General features: G+C 32.1%; 1 protein-coding gene and 1 non-coding gene across 9 annotated transcripts in view; both read right to left on the reverse strand.

The window, feature by feature from the left end:
* Positions 1 to 543: 543 nt before the first annotated feature.
* The window catches only part of LOC123556549 (glycine receptor subunit alpha-2-like), a 41,538-nt gene continuing 18,199 nt past the window's right edge, over positions 544 to 23,882 (reverse strand). Inside the window, exons 1-10 of one of the 8 annotated variants that reach the window (XM_045347333.2) lie at positions 14,215 to 14,369; positions 10,642 to 10,774; positions 7,609 to 7,673; positions 5,701 to 5,768; positions 4,410 to 4,636; positions 3,392 to 3,474; positions 3,120 to 3,251; positions 2,371 to 2,601; positions 1,241 to 1,395; positions 544 to 877 (exon numbers count right to left, since the gene is read on the reverse strand). In XM_045347333.2, the coding sequence (XP_045203268.2) occupies positions 701 to 877; positions 1,241 to 1,395; positions 2,371 to 2,601; positions 3,120 to 3,251; positions 3,392 to 3,474; positions 4,410 to 4,636; positions 5,701 to 5,768; positions 7,609 to 7,673; positions 10,642 to 10,748 (1,245 nt within the window). In that variant the 5' untranslated portion in view covers positions 10,749 to 10,774; positions 14,215 to 14,369 and the 3' untranslated portion in view covers positions 544 to 700. Of the gene's footprint in view, positions 878 to 1,240; positions 1,396 to 2,370; positions 2,602 to 3,119; positions 3,252 to 3,391; positions 3,475 to 4,409; positions 4,637 to 5,700; positions 5,769 to 7,608; positions 7,674 to 10,608; positions 10,775 to 12,489; positions 12,551 to 14,214; positions 14,370 to 23,882 lie in introns of those variants that run through there. The other 7 variants (XM_045347330.2, XM_045347331.2, XM_045347332.2 and 4 more) reach the window with 7 other exon arrangements.
* Positions 23,196 to 23,286, reverse strand: Trnam-cau (transfer RNA methionine (anticodon CAU)). Its single transcript is given in 2 exon segments — positions 23,196 to 23,231; positions 23,250 to 23,286. It is a non-coding gene; the product is annotated as a tRNA-Met (tRNA).

The following is a 23,882-nucleotide window of genomic DNA, read 5'->3' on the forward strand; positions in this document are numbered from 1 at the left end:
CACATGGCGGAATTCCACATAATAGTATGATTGTATTGTCAATCTTTTTGCACTTAAGTCTTTTAAAAAGACAATAAATTAAAAACTGACATGAATTACAGTTTTGGAGTTGAATTCAAACAATTTCCGTATGAAACTTCTATAAATGAATTAAATCATTTGAACATACGACTTTTAACAGCATGTTAGTACAGAGTTACTGCGAAATAGTAACTAGTAACACAGCGACATTCTGGTAAGGCGATGAAGTTAATAATGAAATAGTAAAATAAAAATCGGTCAACAAAAACGCGTAACCAAGAGTATATCCGTATTGTAATTCTAGCAAAATAAAAATCGCAAAATTCAAAGTAAATGCTTTCGCTTTTGATACTGTATCATTTAATTTAAAAACGTCTATTCGTTTTTCATTTTCATTATTTCATGTCGATGCCCTAAATCAGTAAACCATATTTCAAGGTTACATTTTCGCATTCTATCAACATTCGATAGCATCGACAATATCATCCATAAATATCTGAAATATATAAACACTCAGAAGAATCCAACCACAAAATCTGAATGTAATACAAGTATATACAGCAATGAAGTGCATTTTGCCAACAGTTACCTAACTTCTTTAGACTGAGCAATTTTATCAAATACTTTTTTCAATGTTAAATCTGCGATGAATTAAGTTTTTAGCCAATAAAGCTTCATGTCAAGAAAACGTAGTATTTTCAGGTTTCCATATTGCATAAGTACACCAATAGATTACATTAAACACAAAGAAAACACTAGGAAAAGCAATTCTTGATATGCGATCACATGTCCTGGCTTTTTCTCTGCTTGGCATAAACATTCGGAACCTTGATTGGCGTCTCTTTTCGTAATCAACCTAAAATAAAAACGGAACAAAAGTGGTACTGCCTTGGTCTAGTTTGCACATCGACTTATCAGCCTATACAAATTTTAATCAAGTATAATGAGTGTACTAATGGAGTTTCGAGCGAATTGAATTGAATTTAAAGCTTTGCAATGGAAGGCTATGAAAATGTATGAATATTTTATCACGCAAATTAGATATTTAATACTGCATTTTTATACATGATAATCAGGATGCAGTAAAACAGCAATATATCTATCCATTTAACTGAACTATTGAATTGTTGTGAGGATGTTGTCCCTAGTTTTAGAAAGCGTGTGTTTAGTCAGCGTTCATACAAATATACTAGAAATATAACATAGGTATAACATAAACCTCTGTGTCCGGATCATTTCCATTAATAATTTTATGAGTCCCCACGCAGCTCTGGCGACGGCGCTTTTCTACACGTGAATGCACATTAACATATGCAAATTCTATCAGTGCGGCGAATACAAACAGCAAACATGTTGCCATCCAGACGTCGATTCCTGAATATTCATTAATATGAAAATATTTTTATGTGTTAGCATGTTACGACATTGTAGCTTGTCTTGTCAGTAGATGTTTTTATCTTATTACGCTTCGGATAAAAAATTATAAAGGTATTTAATATGTACTCGTAAAATTGAAATACTGTTAATATTTTGCTTCAAACATGCATTTAACCAGTAAAGTATTAATATATCCAAATGTCAATCATTCAGCGAATATTTTATCTTTAGACGTTTACTTCAATTATAAAAAATCCGCATCAAACTTTATTTATGAGTGTAAGTCTATCTTCATAATAAAATGCCATACGTAAAAGTCGTTGGTTAAAAATCTTTCGGTTTTTATAGTGGTACAGTAGTACAAATTTTTACTGTGTTTTGCTAAAAATATAGTAAACGTGTACTAGTTTAAACCTAAAGCATGTGCGGAAAAAACTTTGAATAGTACTGCGTCAAAATGATATATGAAACATGTTAATACAGGCCAACGTTTGAAGTGAAATACGTGTTGTTTAACAACTATGCAAAACTTTATTAGCCACCCGTGTAATATTGGGAACAATATTACATAAATTATGCATATCATATGAAAAGGACTAAGGCAATACCTCACTTAATTGGAACAATATTAGAAAATCAGTGTAGCTATAGAAAATAGGCAATACGAGTAAATAGGACCAATAAAGGATTGAGGAAGTTTGATTGGAATACTGAACTAGAATCAATATCATAAATCAAGTGATTACATATTGGCCTTAGTATTTGTCCTCTGTTGGTCGACAAATAAGCTTGCCCTCAGACATATAACAAAGCATATACGAACCATTTGACTTATAATGTATTATTTCGATTTTTTATTAGGAAAGTTTCTAAGAGCTTTTCCTTACATCAAAACACGTTGATATGAACGTTATAATCAATAAGTATAACAAATCTGAACTAAAAGATATTAGATTCTAAATGGTCACTAACCTTTAACATATGAAACTTTCGGAAGGGACGAGCGTGCTCCTGCACTTTGTGTGGTCATTGTAAGTACTGTTAATAATCCCAGAGATATTCTGGCCGGTACAGCGTCCATGTCTAACCAGAACGAAACCCATGAAAGGCAAACAATCAGTATGCTTGGTATGTATATCTGTGTTATATAGTAACCAAAACTTCTCCTCAGCTCAAAGTCCAAGGTGATGCAGGTGTAATTTACTGAAACGGGGAAACAAATACCTTGACAGGAAATCACACTTACGGCAAAATTTACTTTTTTTCCTTCTAATGCTTATACATGTAAGTATATATTTTGAATCGAAAACTAAATAAACTAAGTACAGTGTAATGCATGTATTTTAAGGAAAAAACAGGCGATTTAAAAGCATATTTCTTTGTACGTGACTTTTCCTTTAGGAAATGTATCTTTGTTGTTTTTTTTAAAGAAATTTTACTGTTATTGAACATTAAATGTAAAAGAGATGCAAAATATATTACAGATTGACACATGCATACTTATTAAAGGTTGATAGATATTATATTGTAACTATATTAAAAGTACAAAAACAATCCAATCAAATTCATTGAAAACTGAGAAAGAGCAACACATATGCTTGTTTGTTTTACACAGATGTAAACATATTTTTATAAAGACGTAAAACTAACGAATGTTAGGGATTTTTTCTATCTCTGCACAGGCCTTTGGAACATTAACTTATTAACCTAAAATATCTTACATGCTACGTATTGTTTATCACACTGATAAGTTCGCATGTCTCCGAAATCAAACTGGGCTAACTGCAGCCTAGAATCTCTAGACACAGGTTGTGGATTCCAGCGAAATTCAAGAACCTCAGTACTGTAACCGTCTGGAAAAAAATACATTCAAAACTGATATATTTGATATTATAATGTCTAGCTTGTAAAATCTACTATACGAATTCGAAAATCATGCTATTTGTTACAATCATGCCATTTGTTAACACAAATTCAAAACAATTCAACTTACAGCTTTCCATCATTACATAACATATCTGTGAGTCCAGCGGATATTTTCTCAGATCCATACTGCACTGTAATGTCGCAGATATTCTATAAAATTAATGTGAAAATGATATAAAAATGCCAGAAATCTTGATGAAAATAATGTAAATCTTCATCATATGTATTCTTCATAATCTGTATTGTTCACTGCAATAGACCATATTTTCTATATTTTCGCTGGTTATCACTGTTTTTGGATCCCTATTGCAAAAAGACATGGCGGTAAAGCAGTATGACATTTAAAACAATGCCTATTCAAGGAGAATTATAATGTAGGGATTACACATGCTTTTTCATCATATAACATCTGCAAACTCCCGATGGATTAGCTGTTGCCTCAGCCCAGTAGAACGAGGGTACTAACGTATCCCCAGGAATTCAGTAGATATCAACATGCGCTAAAGCTATTCTGACATATATTGTATTAAAAGCTCAAAATTGGATATATTTTCTATCAAGATGAAAGTCATTAAATGATCATAAAATGCGCTGTAATGTAAGCCTTGTTCTATGACGTTGACGTCATTTCCATTTGAATTATCAGTTATCAGGCCGTAATACTTTTTACGTTGTGCCAAGGAATGCGCATTTGTAAAAAAGTACGTTAACAGTGCATGTACGCGAGATTCTCTCTGTTAACAAAAGTTTATTCTCCTGTTGAAACACTCCCTGAAAACGACTTTAACAGATTTTTTAGGCTAGAATATAAGTCCTAAAGTTTCGTAAGCTTTAGATGTAAAACGTAAATTTTTAAAGTGTATCCTTTCTAGTTTGAAAAAGTACAAATATCGTTTTGCGAAATGAACGAAAGTTTAGAAAATTAATCCACTAATTTGTTTTATATTGCTATGGAAATAACGTGGCTGCCATTTTACTAAGATGTAAAAATGTATATATTATCCTTATATTTATAGAAATGTTAAATTTGTATTTCCTGTAGTAATAAAACTTATATATTAAAACGACCATATTCATATACATACCTTAAACTGTATTGTACCCGTCCTTCTGGATAAATATGCATAAGTTTATTTGGCACTGTAACTAAATGAAACCGGGCATCTTTTTCATTGGCAATGAATAAGTCAGGAACCCAGATGTTGTCCATTAGACGTGAATCAAGTTCCAAGGACCTCAGTTTAGGGATTTTCTTATAGGCGAGTCTGCTGTCGTTCCACGTTTGTCGCAGAAACATCCCAATGGTATAGTCCTGTAAACATCATTTCTGTTGTTAGTACGCATATAGTGCACACTAAAACGTCAGTCGCTTGCAGAAATTGAACATTATGGAAGCCATGAATCTAACGCTATCATTCATTGTCATGTTTCAAATTTAGATTATCAAATGGCAATACGTTCAAGACTAAGATAAGAACAAATCGTAACAGATATCGTAAATTGTTTACGCAAGTTATCCTGTTAATTAGTAACAGCAGCCAAAATAAGCAAAAATTACATCTAACAAATATATGCATTATTTTATAAACGGTAATTTACATTCGGTAAACACCTGTATTTTTCGCGATTTACTTAATGTGTCTCGGAATTACTGCAAACGTATAGAATTTCTGTTAATATGCTGATAATGACTGAGAAAAATCAGCTTCTTTCAAATACCCAAGAGCTTATATTTCCTTTGGTATTCAACCATATGTTTTTGTAATTTCTTTGAAATTGTTTATAGAAAAAAAGATTGAAGTTATTACTTTTGAGAGCTGTTCCACTTATACATAATGCAGGAATAATCTTTTTCTGAAATACCTAATTGCCAGTAGGTATGGAAGCAATTGTAAATATTGATAATGTCATGTATTATGTGATTATGTATGTGAATCATTCCTATACCCTTATATTTGTTGGTATCAATAAAACACGATTTATTATTAACAATTAAACGATATAAATATGCGTCTATTTTAGTTTCAAATATTAAGCAATTAAATGTTTAACTACCGCTAATGATCTGTTTACAGCACATTAATCTATATTTTGTAGGAAAGAAACATAATTATAATGTTTCTGTTTTAAACTGCAATTATGCAACATCTTCTAAAAGCTAAAACAGTACTACTAACAAACTAATGAACTATTCTGCCAACTCACAAATATTTGAATTTTGCCAAGAAGCTCTGAGACAGATTTTAGCTTCTAAAGCTGGTACATTTGACGAGATATAGCATCTTTTAAATAATCTACGTATACGTAGTAAAATAATACGTTTAAATGTCAAACCTACAAGCGATTAATTTATAGTATATGGTGTTTATTTCTTACCATATTAGATTCGCTGATACTGTCTATATTTGTTATATGGAGCTGTACAAGAACTGTAACGGGAAAATCTGAAATTTAACTAGGGTAGTTTAGAATAATTCTTCTGGATATGAAACAGTTACTTGGAGTTAGCTTTAACACATTTTACACTTGTCTACATAAAATGTAACAAACATGATATTTTGTATTGTATAATGTAATCGACTGCAGAATTACATTAGGCTCATTCATTTCAAAATACACTTTCTCGTGCGTACAAGCAGCACGCATATTGCAATTATAATTAGATAGATCTCAGTTTATTTTTCCAAATTTCAAAAAAGTACATTTTTGTACTTTATTCAGTTAAACGTAAAACGAAGCTACCGATTGAAATTCAAGACATTGTAAAATATTACTCGTGTTATTTATGAAACAAAAACTGTTACCTAGTCACGCAATAGCCAGTTGATGTGAAAAAGAGGACATTTAACTGTCTTTTACGTCAAACTGGTAATAACTGACTCATTACACAATGTGACATTATAGCACGATTACTTATAATTAATTCGTATGATAAATCAACAATTAATTTCATCTAATTATCTAATTATTATAAGAAATATTTGTGATAGCTTAGGACATTCAAGTTAGTACAAAAGTGAGTTTACATTCAAATTACCATGAACCATGACAGTTTGAAATGACCAGTTTGTACATACATTTTGTACACACTAAACAAAGAGTCTTCAAATTCGGGCCATTAATCATTTTAATCTAGAATCTCAGGCCATTTTTGAAATTATTCCATTTTAGGATGTTACTGACATGATTCAGACACTTCAGAAATAATGTACTTGAAAAGAAAACATCAAATAATATACTTAATCTAACATGTTTATCTATAATTACTGAAAACTATCTTTTCTTGTGTGTGTTCTTAAAATTCTGTTTTTATCTGACAAAGGTGAAAATGTAATAATTATTGACTAAACTATAGACGTCTTGATATCACCTTTGTCATTTTACGCATCTATTCTCACCACCAAAGACTAATCTTGTTAACAGAAACCAGCTGACAATCTGGAACATCTATTAGATAACAAAAAAAAAAAGAATGTGCACTTGATGCCAATTTGTCATAGGCAAAGCTGCTCTTTGTCTGATGAAATCATTACATTTTGGTTATTCTATGTTTTGTCAGTGAGGTATCCCCGGACGTAAAGAAAGGAAGAAGAAAAAGAAATTGATAGTCTTTCGGAGATTCAATTTATTGATGTTTATGTTTTTCGTACCATCGTTTATTTTGATGTTTATAGCATACATATTATGTGATATTATGTGAAATTATTTATCACAAAACAATCAAAATGAATAATAAACACCTTGCATATGGATTTTACATGTTTTACTTATTTTGCAATAAAACGAACAATAGTGAGTAGTTCGGTATCCTATCATCACTGCCGACAGTTGGCCATGGGACAATGTCAATATTTGATTTCAGAACTGTTTCGTCCGCTTTCAAAAGCAATTTGATGTTGTTGTTTATCTTATTTAGACGTCATTGGTTGCCCTCAGAAAATGTAATTAATATTTCTCATTCAATTTATATTTTCGACAAATTGATCAAAAGCAATATGGTTAAACGTCAACTTTGGACCTACCCCAATTTCAATCAAGGCGAACTTCCAATGAATTTTCATATACATTGATGAATTAATCTCTTTTTGACCCTACTACATTGCTTCCTCAGAGTACAGATTTAAGTGCGAACAAAGAAAGCATCTCGGAGATTTGAATGATCCACTCTTTATTTGTCGAACAGTCGCATTTTTGAAATGATGTTGATGCTATTGAGTAATTTACCTATAACTGATTGATTAACATTTTACGCCATCTTAACTGTACCATTTTAATTGATATTACCTTCTTCGTAGTTTGGAGGTATCCTTGGGTCGTAGTTTGCAAGTAAATCATCGAGAGTTCGTTGTCTGAAATTGCAAAAGTGCGTTGTATTGGAAAAATGAAACACCAACATGTGAATGAAGAAGAATCAACAAAACATTGCAAGACGTTCACCATATGTTAAAAAGAACAGGAATATAAGTTTATATAATAATATAACCTGTCGGTACTGAACATCATCGTTTCGCGATTTTACAACAGCTTAGTTCACATTGTTAAGAATTTGTTTTTTTTATTCAGCGGCTTGTTTGTCAAGAAAGAGATGTGCATTGTTAAATATTCGTGATTTTTATGCTGCAAAAGAAATAACGTGTTAACGATGCCATATATGTTTGTTGGTTCAATCAGTTAGCCGCAATGTAAATTATAGCGACACTGTTCATCCCTATATTACTGATCAAGTACATGGCTTGATTTAATATCACATTATATAGGTATTACGCATAGTAATATAACATGTTGTGCCAATACTGATAGTCATTTAGTTTTTAACTTCTTATGCTGGATTAAATAAAATAATTTGATGAAAATATTCAACATATCTTTATCCCTTTTTTTTCTTTCAGCAAATATGTTTTCCGCGCTGTATATATATGTGCTTGTTTTGTGTGTTTGTCTCCTGCAAATATATTGCGTACATGTGTAGATGGTTCTGTAGATTTACTCTATGCAATTTTTACTAACGTTTTCAGTGTTTCACGTATCGGTCATAACTTTATTTCAAATGGAATACGTCGGAAATTAAGAGTGAAGTCTGGTAATAACGAAAACCCGTTTAGATTCCCCAAGGTGACGCCCTACATTGTTCCTTTGTTTGTTTTGTTCTTGTTGTCGAACTGCTTACTTTTTCTATTTATTGCATTTGTATACAAGATAGATAACATTCAGCAAACAAAGGTGAACATAATTTTGTGTGTATAAGCAGTGACAAAATTATTGCAGCATAGACGTTTTAACGTATGTTAGGGTTTCACCTGGCGGGGATTACTTTTATTTACACTGTCCTGTGACTTTGGAACATGGTGAGGGGGTGGTAGGGGGATGGGGGGTAAGAGTGAGGTTATGTGCGCCATAAACCGGTTAAAGAACGCTAGTCCGTTCCAAGGCGGTGCCCAACTGCGTTCCTTTATTTGTTCGTTTTGGCCTTGTGTGTTTCCTTTGTGTGTGTGTGTGTGTGTGTGCGTGCGTGCGTGTGGCCGGGCGGGCGGCCGGGCGTGCGTGTGTTAGTCGTGTGCGCGTCCGCGGGTTTACGTTTGGGGGGCTGCGTTTTTTGGAACGTTGCTTCCCTATTGGATATTCATTCTTGTTTTTGAGCCGGCTAAAGGCTGAAAGCCTTTTGACGAGTCCTTGCTGTTCAGCGATTCTCTAAATGGACCGAATAACACGTGAAGGGATGTAGTTCCATTAGATTTCTCAAACTTCAAACAGTTCACTGCATGAATGAAGTTAAGTTGTGTCAATTCCCTTTGCTATGACCAATATACGATGTATTCTGTCATATTTATGACTTGTAATTGTGCAATACTTGAATGTAACTCATTAAGCATAAATGTGCATTTTAAGAATTGCGCAGGCTTACAAAGCTTGGGTAACATCCAGCGAAAGACAAAAAGTAGTTCCACAGGGCTCCAGATAAGATGCGTATTAGCGTAAATTACGTATAGAAATAATGCAAATACGCATGTCTCATAATTTCTAAGCGTATAAAAACGTATATAGAATTACAGAAACGCACACAATGCGTTTTTAAAAACAAAATCTGAATCGTTTGGATGCGTTCGGTAACATAGCCGATCAGCCTTAATTCTCCCACATTGAACGTAAACACGCATCGTATGATTTCTATAAACTTTGCGTGGGTTGAATTTTGCAGTCAGTAAACGAATAAATTATCGGAAGAAGAAGCTTTTACTGGTTTGTTTAGTTACTACTGATATTAAAAATGATTTTAATTCTTATTTTTCGAGAAATAAACAAAACGGCGAAACATTAAATTATATTTTCTTGTAGTTTTTGAAATCGAAAGTAGATCGTCTATGTTTGGCTGCTTTCACGAAAGGAAACAACCTTTTATGAAAAGATTTAAATAAGAGTTAATTTAACCGTAAATTTCAATGTCAGATACTGCCAACTGCTGCTAAATGTCTTCGTATCGTCACAATTTGTAAAATATATTGTTGAAACTGGAGAAAAGTGTAATCGTATCCGGATATAATATTTTGAGTAAATATCGAGCTGTGTTATGAAATTTTAAGAAAAAAACTAAAAACAAACTGAAACTGGTAGACTATACTGTCAGTACATCAATCATTAGCCGACTCAGGCCCTTCAGGCCTTTGTTTAGTACTTGGATGCAGTTTTGGTACATTTTCTGGTCCTTTGCGATTATGGAATTACCAGAAACGAATTATAATTTAAAAGCCGGTTTACGGGAGCGTAAAGGGTTTTGCACGTTTCATGAGCAGACTCCACCTAATCGAGCCTTTTATCATTTTCTTGATGCTTTCTGTGCTCCCAAATGATCGTTTTACAGATTTTTATAATGGTAAAGTAGATCAGTTCGACTGTTTTGTCATCTTCGCCCCATATTTTCATTTGCCAGTGATTTGAACAATGAAGCAACAATGTGTTAGTAAAGACAAGTTTAATATAAAGGCAAAGCAAAGTTTTTAAAAGCGACTTGCTTACGATTATGTCATTTGATAGAAGATTTATTGTTGTTTCTTTTTTTCAAATTTGTAAACAATGTTGTTTGAGACAATCATTATGTAAACAGAGAACTACTTTGTTTTCTCACTTAAACTGTAAAATTGTTACTTCCCGACAGCATCAAACAGTTTTAGATCAAATATATATATATATATATTAGACTGAATAACAAGCAAGCATAACAGCAAAAACATCAAAGTACTGCATAAGCAAATGATGCGAAATAAAACCTGTATGACACAAACATGTAACCTGTCAGATTTAGAAATAGTGTGGTACTGAGACCTGGCACCGCCTGCAACAGGTAATGTTGTTTTCGTAGGACTTTGAGCGCATATCCATCCATACTGTCCGAGGAATAAAACAGTGTGAATAAGTAATGACCTCTTCATGATGAAGTTAAATAACGGCCTTCAGTCTGAAAGTAGAAATCAAAACGAAAACTTATTCACGCTAAACAGTTGAATGAAGTTCAGTTTAGATACAGTTCGTTAAACAAAAGAAACTGAAACATTTAGGACACAACAGTGACGCTAACAGATGATATTTGAAAACTGTCTTATAGTTTTAGTTAAAAACAAATGATACACAAATTGAAGTATGATTAAATTTTATTTTTCAAATAAAATCCTGATTTTTACTTCAATATTTGATTTGTCTTTCTGTACATACTATTATTATTCAACTTTACAATATTGCACACTGTATTAGACCAATTGCGAACATCATATGAAACAGATAGAGCTAATACAAAACATAACTGAGTAAATATGAGAAAAGCAGGTCCAATACGAGAAAACAGGGCCAATGCGGAATTCAAGCATTTTGATTGGTTCAAAAGAGAAGGCCAATACGGAAAAGTCATTTCCGTTATATTTTTCAATGACGCCATTTTGTTTTACATCAGAGTTATACATTACAACTATTTTCAAATTTCTGAAACAAAAATTATCTAACATGTTCATGTGGATGACTGAGCGGACGTACAATGTCGATATACGTCTTTATAGATTACAACGATACTTCCGCTTATTCGGTATTGTGTTCAAACAAGTGTTTCATGTCAAAACATGACAATTTTCGAAGAAAATAGTGAGAAAATATGCGAAACTCAGATTAATTAAAAGGACGAGACTTAACTTTAACAGACATTTTGATAGTGTGGACTATTTGTGCAATGATAACTAGCGATTCACATGCTGGAAAGTGGATGAATAAATTGACGAACACGAGTGTCAGTTGGAAACTGCAAACAATTTCGAATAAGAATTAAACGAGGCATGGGGGTGTATAATATGTGCTTGGTTGGTTGTATTATCTTGATCAACACATATTTGTACAATTTTGTGTCTCGTTGCATGCAGCCTAAAAGGAAATGACTTTTAAAGTAGTTTTCATTACAGCTCAAATGATAAGATACTCACTATAAAAGAAAATAAATAGGAATTCCAAAAAATAAGGTAAGTTCTAGTTACTCTTGATTATTTTGCATCAAACATATCTCTCAAAATACTCTCAAGTACCTACATACAACCCATTCTGTTTTACTGGCTAAAATGATTATGATATCTAAAATACGTCTAAACAACTTGTCAATATTTTTCACCTGAACGTGCATAGCTGCCATAAGGTAACTCACAGAGTTCTTATGGTGTTACCGCCAACAGCCGAGAGTTGAATAATAATAATTATTTTCATTAATCAAGCAATTTCATATTGGCCTAGTTATTAGTCCTCGGGCAGTCGTATTGGCAGCCCTTGGACAAATAACAAGGCCAATATGAAATTGCTTGATTAATAACATTATATTACAGCATCAAAATCTAGCAATTATGACACATTAAGCATTACTTTCCATATTCGTAACTAATTCATAGGTTATATGGCAGAATATCTTGATAAGTTTGTGATTAACATCAATCGAGGTTGGACAATTCAACAAACATGTCAAATCAAACAGTTTTAAAAATGCAGGTATATCTATATTAGAATGAAAAACTGCAGTTGTATCCTTTTAACAAATAACAATTGAACGTCTTGCATATGGCACTGTACAATGCAAATCTATTCCTTCAGCTTTGATTAAAACAGAATAATATATTCTATAATTTATTAAATTAGAAATGCATTTACTTCAAAATCTGCTTTTTCAAACTGAGTTTGCACTTCCCGTTCGCTGTTAATATCACGTCTGCAAAAGATGGAGTGCTGAATAAAACATTTTGAAAACTTAAAAAATAAATTTGATAAATTATGCTTTAATATATTCTGTTTAATTAGATAACAATCTTAAGAGAATAGCAATATTAACTTTACATTCCTATAGATTGTTGACAATCTAATATGAATGTCCTTGTGGGAGATATAAAAGAAATCGATGAGTTTAAATATTATAGGATGTGAAGATGAATTTCTTCATATAATTAGATTTTCTTTTTATATTATCATAAACAAACAAAAAGGACAAGGTTCACGTAAGCCTTATATGTTGTACACAATTTGGAAATTTTTCAAATAAAAACATACATTGTTTGCTACCAGAATATTTGATATTTTACAGAATCTATGGTCTCTTTGTGGTCGACACATGTGCTCACATTTCAGATTTGTTTTAAATTTCCGTTGAAAGTTGAAGCTTACCCATACCCATAATGCTAAAACTACTTTCATTTACGTCAGAAATTTTCTTTGAAAATTAATAATTTGCAAAATATTGCGTGCTTTTATTTGAAAATGAATAATTTGCAAAAATATTGTGAGCGTTTGAGAAAATAATACTTCTTGATGAAAGAAAACCTGAAATTAACTCCATTTAGATACTTTCAGGTTTAAGGCAATCTTAGGGCAAAAGTGAAGTTACCTTCTCCTACAAATCGTATGTATCTATTTTTTCGTAAATCAATTATTTTATATGTGACGCTTTTAAACAGTGTTGCGCTATAAAGTTACTGCAGATATTCTATTTCATGTAAACGTACCTATATTAATCTCTCACTGCTTTGTCAAGCTAGAATTCAGAACATTTGCTAAATTTCTTTTCTTAATGACCGCTATATGTAGACAAATACAAAATGACTGTCAGAGAATAATTCCTCTTCAAGACAAAGTGTAAAAAAATACAATCAAAACATATTACAATGCATAGAATTAGTCATGCATATACTTTAAAAGACAAGATTCTGATTACATGACTTTCTCAGGAGTAGTACTTTTATGTTTTACATTAGCACTTGTCTAATTTTGGGACTCAATGAAATGGGTGAAACATTTACTAATAGACTGACTTCTTACAATGAATTTAAATGGTCACTGTAATAAAAAAATATATAAACTAAATGAAAACCCAGTTATTTTAATAGATTGAATTAATTTTATATTTCGATATCTTCAGAAGTAACAGATGCCATCTGTGTCTATGAAGTACTTCTACATAAATGACGCTAAATTTAGAAGGACGCAAGGAAGTTTCTATTTACCGTTTAAATGAAGATTATGTACATCTAAACGCAGGAATAATAAAACAAATTTGCTATGCATTATTTCGTCAAGACGATTGACATATGTTTTTGACAAAAGACTCGACAAATAAATACAAAAATACGTTACTTTGTAATAATGTTGTGAAACAAAATTAAAAAAAAAATGTATTGTTTACTGTATAATGTGCTTCTTGTATTCAATATTTCGTTTATTTTCAAGTTAACAATTTAGATAGTTCATATATTTTTCATAGCAATTTACTACAATGGGATTATGAAACAAATTTAAAGATAAAAAGCTACCTACAGTCATTTTAACATATCAAGAACAATAATAAAATTTCATACAAATTAAATGTTTTAACGTTAAATATATTACCTGACAGTTAGTAATCCAATGCACAGAGAAACAGACTGAAGATTCACATTAGCCACATACAATTATATCTGATTGTCTATTGCATTCTTTTAGCAGGTTATATTGGATTTGACTATACCGCTTCTACTTCATTGAATCATAGCATTGCGATACTCATGTTATTGGACTTTTATTACGGAGTACGAAGTAGCACAGTCGTTTGTTTTATACTACGGTGTGATATTTCCTTATTTAAATATACACTATCCTGTATATCCTTTCTCGTTAAGGGCGGAAGAAGGGCAAGTTTTCATTTAAGGTATTAGGCCCCTAATAGTAATGTTTAAGAAATGGCATTTGCTTGATATATTCTTATAGTTGACCGTGCTTCGCACTTAATTGCAATTTTTTAAAAACTTTTACCGTGCCGTTATTTATAAATTTTAAGTAATTTATGGTATTTCCTCAAGCTTAAGTAGAGACAAATTTCACAGTGGTGGCCTTCATCCAAAACGTTTGCAGAGAATTCATTATACCATTATGTTTTATGAAAGAAACATCAAACTATTGGTAAACAATTATAAAACTTAAAATAAAAACTGTCAATATCATTTTTTTCTAGGGTGCCTCGAGTAAACGGATTTAATGAGACCGAATTCTAACTCCAACATTGAAAAATTAAGGTCGAATCCTGCGGGTCTGTTTTGAACTTTGCTCAAAATAACCCTGGGGCAGAAGTTAAACCTACCTACATTTCTTCCACAATATGTAATCTAAAGAATGAAGGCAAAACAGAGAACTTTTACCGCATGTAACTCAGTATTTTTAAAGATGTCTAATTCTACCCCTTCTGTTTCAGAGGTAAATTCACTTTGAACAGCAAGAAATCGTTTATTAAATGATTTTTTTCCACTTTTGTACAATAAATCAATAACAAGTCTTGAAAGAAGTAAAAACTTACTAGAAAAAAGGAAATAAGGAAAAAATTTTGGTCCCAGTGGGGCTTACTACTCTATTATGGGCCTAATACCTTAAAGCCCTAGTGCTGTAGATTCGCTCTTAACCATAATACACGTTTGGTAAATTGGGAAAAAGTATATGCTAAATAAGTTAACTCTAGACAACAAAGATTAAAGAAAATGTATATGTTCCTGATTCTATCTTCGTTTATAGAAGGACTTGTTTCAAACAATGTAAATTTTAATGTAACGAGGTCTGTAAATTAAAACTGCAACCCAAATCTGAATCAAATACATATAAATACAGTATAGGGCTATTTTATAGGCAATTAATGTATGACTTGTTTGAAATTAAGATAATATTCATGTAAATTACAATTCTATTCACGATTATTTTAAAAATGTAATAACCTGGAAATCGCTCTTTTAGTAGGTACGCAATTATCTAACTCGTGCGGTATCTTTTTTTCAACTGTGACATATTATAATAATATTTCCTAAAGAATGATACTTCCTAAAGTTGAAATGTCTGCTTAATTTAATCTATTTTAACGAGTACAAATCAAAGCTAAAGCTTTATTTATTTCTTTTTTTATTTCATTACCCTATTCCTTTTTTTTAAATTATTTCAAGCAGATTTGAAATGACAAGATGAATCGGTATTTTGCACATAAATGTAGAGTTATCTGAGTGAACGTAGAATACTGTCTGGCAGTTAGTATAATTTTTATGCCAAGTATACTTATATGACAGCACATCTTACTTATCAGGCAGGTAGAGTTTTAAAGTATATTATTGTCGATCACGCGTTTCAGTAGTTTTGTTTACTATTGAAAATCTTCAATTCTGGCGTTGTGAAACTTACATTATGCAAGAAATGCAACTGGGAAGGAAATATTTCCTATCGAACTAAACGAAATTACGGATAATGTCTAACAAAGTAACGAAGCGTTTTTGACGTGCACTGAATGTAAATGCATGTCAAATATAACTACCAAAGGGTGAGGAAGGTCGGACACTTTTCGTTGTATTATTTTGTTTCACTCTGAACCATAACTGCTCAAAGAAATATCCATATTTTAGCACTGACTCGTGTACAAGCCAATAAAGTCAATTAGACGAGACAGTCTAGTCTTAGTCAGTGTATTACAATGCTGATCTTTAACAGTCATTATGACTAAACTGCACGTATCTTGAGGCATGCTTTTGAACATCCAAGTCTTACCCAGTAACAGAAAACAAAGCACATGTAAGTAGAATAACAGGTTAAATTCATAATTATACCAATATCCCTGTCAAAGAATTGAAGCGGCATGCTTCAAGATCGTTCGACAACAAAAAATATTGTTTTTAGATATCTTGAAATAAATGCTATTTTTTTATAAGAAGGCTTTAAAACTTAATTACTGACAAACTTTATACATGTATTACGGAAACGCACGAGAATTTGCTGTTTTTACTACTTTTTACGATAAAAATCAAAAAGCGTTTGTAACGCTTTTACTCTAGGTAAACTGTCTCGATTATAAATATCTATATTTTGTAGTCATTATTCACTACTTCAGTTATAACGCTGTTGGTAACGACGACGGGAAAATGTCTTTATTGCCGCGGCGGTCTGGGGTTCGATTCCCGACGCGGTCATCTTTTTTTTCTTGATTTGGAATTTTAAAAATATTTTAGAAACGAAAATTCATATTCTAATGTTCATATTAGGACCAAACTTCAATTACATTGTACCATGGTATTTGAATGTATGACTTGCTTCACAGAAATTATTTTTGAGTGTTACAATGTTTGACATCTGTTCAAAGAGTATTCTTGCCTACCTATCGGGGAAAGTATACATTTATCCAAGCACGCGCAGGGGATAGATATTCCTGTCTTTCCCTAGGGAAATACCTTGTCTAAAATAGCGTGCACTAAGGTGACGTCACATAGTACTGGTACCATTGTGACGTCATAAACTTTAAAAATAATGTCAGGAAATACCAAAAACCTATTTGTCTCAACGATCTATTTTGAACATGATAGGCAAGAAAAATGATCTAACATGTCTGCCTGTGTAAGACAGCTGTTTTCCCTACCCTCGGGACAGCATGGATAAAAAACCTCGCTAACGCTCGGTTTTCCATTCCACACTGTCCCTCGGGTAGGGAAAACCCCGTCTTACACAGACAGGCATGTAAGATCCTTATATTCTACCATGAGTAAAATTCTAGAACCAGTCGCCAGCTAATGAATTACTGACTATTATTATAGTAAAAATTGTTGGTTTTTGCAGGGTTATTTTAGGTACTGATTTCTCATGTGTAACACATAGCTCTAATGACCAGTTATCAAGCAAACATGCAGTAAATCATAAATTGACAATGTTTTTTTTTTATTTCGCAACAGGAACTGTTCTAGAAATGATAAGTAAATGCTTTATAATATATACATAAATCTGTTATAGGAACCAGCTATTCCACTTACAATCTGTCGAATCGGATACAGTTTGCAATAGTTGAATTATTTTCACATATGACCAGTCGGAAATTAAAGCTTATCTAACAACCAATTTCCGTTGTTTATACATGTATTAAGATATTATTAGTATTTGATTACAGAATCCTAGTTTGTCAACTTTCTCCGAGATTGATAGTATGGAATCTTGCCCTTCCTTCTATCCGTTTTACTTTGCTATCCTATCAACCTACTAACCTGTTATCTCTAAGTCGCAATGTCCAATGTTATCTAACATGTTTTCAACAGATCATTGTAATTTGACACATTTAAAAGTAAATGAAAGACCTTAAAGCTACTCGTCCAAAGTTTGGGTGAATTTTTTCAACATATTCCTTTCCACCAAATTTGGCAAAAAATGTATATATGACGCTGAAAAATGACAAAGTGGATGAAAATAAGTTTGATATTTGTAAAAATGCGGAGACAATGTAAATTTTCTGCATTATTTCAAAACCGTTGCAATCGTTTACTACCTTCTGCACAATATTTTTGTTATTTATAAGATTTTTTTTGCAAAATTCTTATGTCAGTAACTTTGTACCACAGTATTCACTTTTTATGGATTTTTGAGAAAATTAATTTCGCCTAAAATGTGTGGGTTAGTCTCTTTAACAAGATCCGTGTATTAGAAAGTAGCATAATATTGGTCTGCGTGATAAAACATAACTTTGCAATAGCCATTTATAACCTGTAATATTTCAGTCTCATGAGCATTATTTAATTCGCAGTAAATGTAAATTGTTGAAAAAGACGTTTAACCTGAACACACACTCACACACACAATAAATGTGTAGTTAAGTTTGTCCGTACTAAGTATTGAAGCAAATTCTCACAGTACTATTTGCTTAATTTACTGAAAGTTGTGTATACCTTGGGTTTTTGACCTCCTCGGTCGATGATATATTTTTCTAGCGCAAACCACATCATTTTTCATAGGTGGAAACTCTTGAACTACATAGCACTTGATATTAAGTATCCCTGCAGTACTATTTTATATCAAATTTCAATAGCGTATCAAATGTTTTTGAAGTATTTTGTGCAAGACTGAAAATGTGTCATTTATAAATAATTCAATCTGACTAAAGTACATCTCCTATTACGCTACGCATAGGATCTGAAAACGACCTATTCATTGCCTCGTTCTGACGGCCCTTTCACTAGCCAATCAGAGCCTAGCTTACAACATCTTGCAAATCTACCTGTAGCATTGACTTTTGATATTTACAATTCTTATGTCGTAATGTATCAAATAGCCGGTTAGCTCAGTCGGTAGGCCACTTGCTTTGTAAGTGAGGGGTCCCGGGTTCGAGTCCTGGAATAACTGCATATTTTTCTTACTCTTTGACAATCGAACAAGTCGTCTGATTGGGTAACATAAAAATAGCAATAATGGAAATCCAAAATATACAGAAGACGAACGTGAATGGGTCGTTCTCAGATCTTCGTTTAGAAGATCAAGCACTTTAGTCAGATTGTAAATAATTGGTCTTCCTACAGCATATGAAATCACATTTATTTTTTATTGTAATAGCTAATTAATGACGAAATACCTTACTACGTATAACCAGTTTAAATGTCGAAGACGTTTATGTAAATATCGAGACGTGTGACCTTAAAGTTTATGTTTAAATACTCCTTGATACATTTACTACTCCCGCGTATTAATTTAAACGACAGCATATGCATGTTTATACTATCGTTTGATTGTTATGGTTCTCATGCATCTTTGAACTCAAAAGGGTTGTCATACTGTAATTTTATCTGTATTGAAACTTTTTAATAAAGAAAAATCATAATTACCAAACATATTATCATTTAAGTTATCGTGTGGAATTTATAAATACTAAATTTGAAGACAAGCGATTTATAAATATAATCATCAATTTTACAACAACAAATCCTCGGTTTACCACATCGCTTGTGAGGCATTCTATTTCGCTTGAAATCATCAAGCAAAGGCAAGAAACATCTCCTAATTTCACTAATATTGGTTTCATCATTAGAAAAACAGAAACGCAAACAAGGCAGGTTCATTTTTGCATTGAGTAAAATATCGTACTGAACACAACGTAATGAACCTGGCTGAACATTTTCCTGCACAAAAATATAATGAAGATACCGATTATTTATCCGGCCGTTACGCTAATTAAACGTTCGCCTTGACTTATGATGTACCAGAACTCTAATATGTGATACCATATATTCAAAAAGTAGCGTACGTTTATGCAGTAGTTTCTTACATTTAGTACAGTTACACCAAAGCTTTTAATGCATTCATCATAGCATCGAAAACAGGAAGTACAAGATTTTTTTATTCACAACGACTGCGTTCGAAAAACTTACTGTAATGCTAAACATATACATGAAAATTGTTATCTAGCACATTTACAATTCAAAATAGGTAAGTTTGTAATTTTGAAATAGTCACAATTACATAGAATTAACGTTTATTTACAACCAATTTATTGTTTTTTAATTATAAACTATTATTAGTATATTACAGAATCTATTTGCACTGTCTACGAATTATTATAGGAATCTTGCCTCTCCTAATCCTTTTACTTTGGTATACTATCAACAGTACTAATGTTATCGTCTTCGCACTGCAATTTATTAATTCTGTTCAACAGACATGTAAGTTTGACCTTTCAAGTAATGAAGACTTAAGTATCCAAATGTGGTGTATATTTGTGTCAACAGGTCTGCTTTGAGTGCGCGAATATTTCAAAAAATGTATTTTTATACGTGAAAAAAAAAGTGGATGAAATAAGTTGAATTTGATAAAAATGGAAATTTAAATTTTTGCATTATTTAAAGAAGTGAATGTTATACATTCTGCACAATATTTGTTATTTTAAGTTTTTTGCAATTCTTTGTCAAGTATTTACACAGTTTCACAGATTTGAGAAAATTATTTCGCCTAAAATGTGGTTATCTCTTTAAAACTATTAAAAACAGAATATTGATCTGCTGATAAAACATTAACTTACAATAGCATTTATTGTAATTCATCTCATGCATTTTAATTACGCAATAAATGTATACAATTTGAAAAAGACGTAGAAACACATTCACCCAATAAAGAAGTTAGTTGCGTAAATTGAAGAATTCACATACTATTTGCTAATTTACTGAAAGGTAAAATGTTTTATTTATATATTTTCTAGCGCAACCATCATTTTCGGGGATTGATTAGCATTTGATACGTCTGTTCGTACTTGTGTATATTTATACGTGCACATATAATAATAGATTTACATATATAAACGCGCACATCCATATATGGACGTGTACGCGTTAATTTGTACATGCGCGCATATTTTCAAGTCCAGGTTATATACACGCTCACGTCTGCATAAACATTTATCTACATATTTACACGTGCACGTATAAAAATTCACAAGGACGTATATATTTACGCAAAACACATTTTGGACCCTAATGGTACACCATAACCAACTGCCATAAAACCCAGAACTCCAGAATACTGGGAACTCATAAATTAGCAAAAAGTGTTCCATTTGTTCATCATCATATATTATTTAAAAGAACTGTCCCGATATACTTAAACTCACAGAAGACAAACAATGAGAGACAAGACACAATTTGAAACATATCTCTATAATCTAATTAAGGAAGATGTAGTTTGGATACTGTTCCCCTGTACAAATAATCATGACATGTATGTTATTAATCAGAGGATTGTGGTAAAATAAACCAAACTCGGAAATAATAACTGTATATATATATGAAACTGATAAGTCCGTTGAGAGAAAGGAATAATATTAATAACATTCTTCAGTCTATCCACATACATTCGCATAAGAAATTGTACTTATATTGCTGAAAACAAAAAACTGACTATAACCGATAGCCAAGACAATTTGTAAGGTAAGATAAAGGACAATAAAATAAGATAAGATAATCCTTTACAACATACGTTGCGCTTTTTCTTGAGTACTTATTTATTAAATACAAGACCAGAAAGAAAATGTCATTCTAGTCCATTTCAATCTAAAACGCACAGTTCAGTATATGGGTATTATGCACATTGAACAATTAGTGACTTATTTTCCATCGTACACCAGTAACGTGTATTAAATATTTCCTATCGCATGCAGATACATTCCGGACATTTTATGTTTTGGTTTTCTATAGAGTGTAGTATTTACACAATTAAGTCTAACTAATAATCGCATATTATGTTTTACGGTGTCTAAGAAAGTTAATCATTTTCTAAAGATTTAGAAATTGCTGCAACTGATGTCACCTTCAAAGAGTACATCAATTTATTGCCTTGCCTTAAAGCCACGTTTCAATAAATGACGAATTCCTATTGATTCTCAACCTAAAAATATTTAATTTTAAGATTCTTTTGTAGGGATAATACACGCTTTTTTGTGTGTATTAACATCAGCAGAAGCCCGCGGGATTGTTATCATATCCCAAGTGGTTCTGCAGACGTTAATACACAGAACAAACGTATATTGTCGCTATTCTTGCGTTGTGTATTGTCGCTATTCTTGCATAAAAAAAAACATTACACGACGACTAAATGCATTGTTCTCGTATGTGATGACTTTACGATTCCGGTACATTTTTTAATTACCATTCTGTTGTTCTTGGAAACGGTAAACATGTTTTAAATATCCATAACCAGGGCCCAGAAATCAACAACACTTCCAAATGCATGAAGGTTTTTAACCATTTTTTAATCTGTCATTATTACAAACATTAAATTACCCATATTTTATCACTTAAACATTTGGTAAACAGTAACACAATTTCAAAAGTAATAACTTTACATTCGAATTATTTTGAGTACGAACACATTTGGAGTACGGAGGAGTACGAACGTAGTGACAAGCTTTCAAATCTTTTATCCGAATTCTTCGCGAAATTAGATAAAAACAATCCGAATGATACTTACAAAAATCATTAAAATGATTCCTAAAAACAAACAATTTCGCAAGTTACACGCAGTTCATATACATTCACGGTTATAACAAAAAAAAATGAATCGACTCCGACTTCTAAAAGGGGGTGTAAACAAGGGTGGAGCGAGTGCGTACATTTTTGGGGGTAGTGCGTTTGGTTTTGGTAACTGATACAGCAAAACATACTAAGGATTAGATATCATCTTTTATGCTACAAGAAGAGAAATATTATGGAAGAATCAAGACGCAGATACCAGATGTCAATCTGCACAGAAATACATATACATCCCTGGCAAAGATGAGAGTACTATCATACAAATAGAGAAGTTATGACTGTACGACTGTATCATTGCTCCGCACAATTTCACTAAAGAACAGTACAGAATACCTGTTGTTGGAGTAGAATTTTTTCTATTAATTTTCTCTTACATTTGTCTTACTTGTCACGTGTATCTACAAGTAATAAGAAACAACACCTTATAATCAATGCCATCAACATTACTTTTACTGAAACAAAAATTTAAAGAGATTGCAAGTACAGAAATATTCTGATTAAAAGTGTGTTACAATGATTATATGAAACAAGTAAGAAAATGTTTGCCCCGGGTGAGGATCGAACTCACGACCTTCAGATTGCTCTTTTGTTTAGGATTATGAGACTGACGCGCTGCCTACTGCGCTACCAAGGCACTTCATCAGTACACTCTACGTAAAAAAACGTGAAGCAAAATTCGCTTTGAATAGTCTTCATTAAACACCATTTATTTATTTTGTTGGGTTTAACGTCGCACCGACACAACCATAGACCATATGGCACCGTTCCAGCTTTGATGGTGGAGGAAGATCACAGGTGCCCCTCCGTGCATTATTTCATCACAAGCAGGCACCTAGGTAGAACCACCGACCTTCCGTAAGCCAGCTGGGTGGCTTCCTAGTATGAAGAAGTCAACACACCCGAGTGAGGCTCTAACCCACACATGGATCAGGGGCAAGTGATTTGAAGCCAGCGACCTTTACCACTCGATCACCCTACAATATATAAGCTAACAAGCAATTTATATCAATATTTTGTAATTTTTAATTATTTATTGAATGTTCAAGTTGTATTATATCGACATGTTAATGTTATAATTGACTGATTATCGGAAGAGCTGATCATTATATTGTTATAATAACTTAAACACAATCCACTTGTTGTTTTAATACATTTGTATTATATATCACTGTATATTATCTATAATAATGAAGAAATGCAATAAAATATGATTTTCTTTAACTTCAATAA

This window comes from Mercenaria mercenaria, chromosome 5 (assembly GCF_021730395.1).
Source record: "Mercenaria mercenaria strain notata chromosome 5, MADL_Memer_1, whole genome shotgun sequence".
Classification (NCBI taxonomy): Eukaryota; Metazoa; Mollusca; class Bivalvia; order Venerida; family Veneridae; genus Mercenaria; species Mercenaria mercenaria.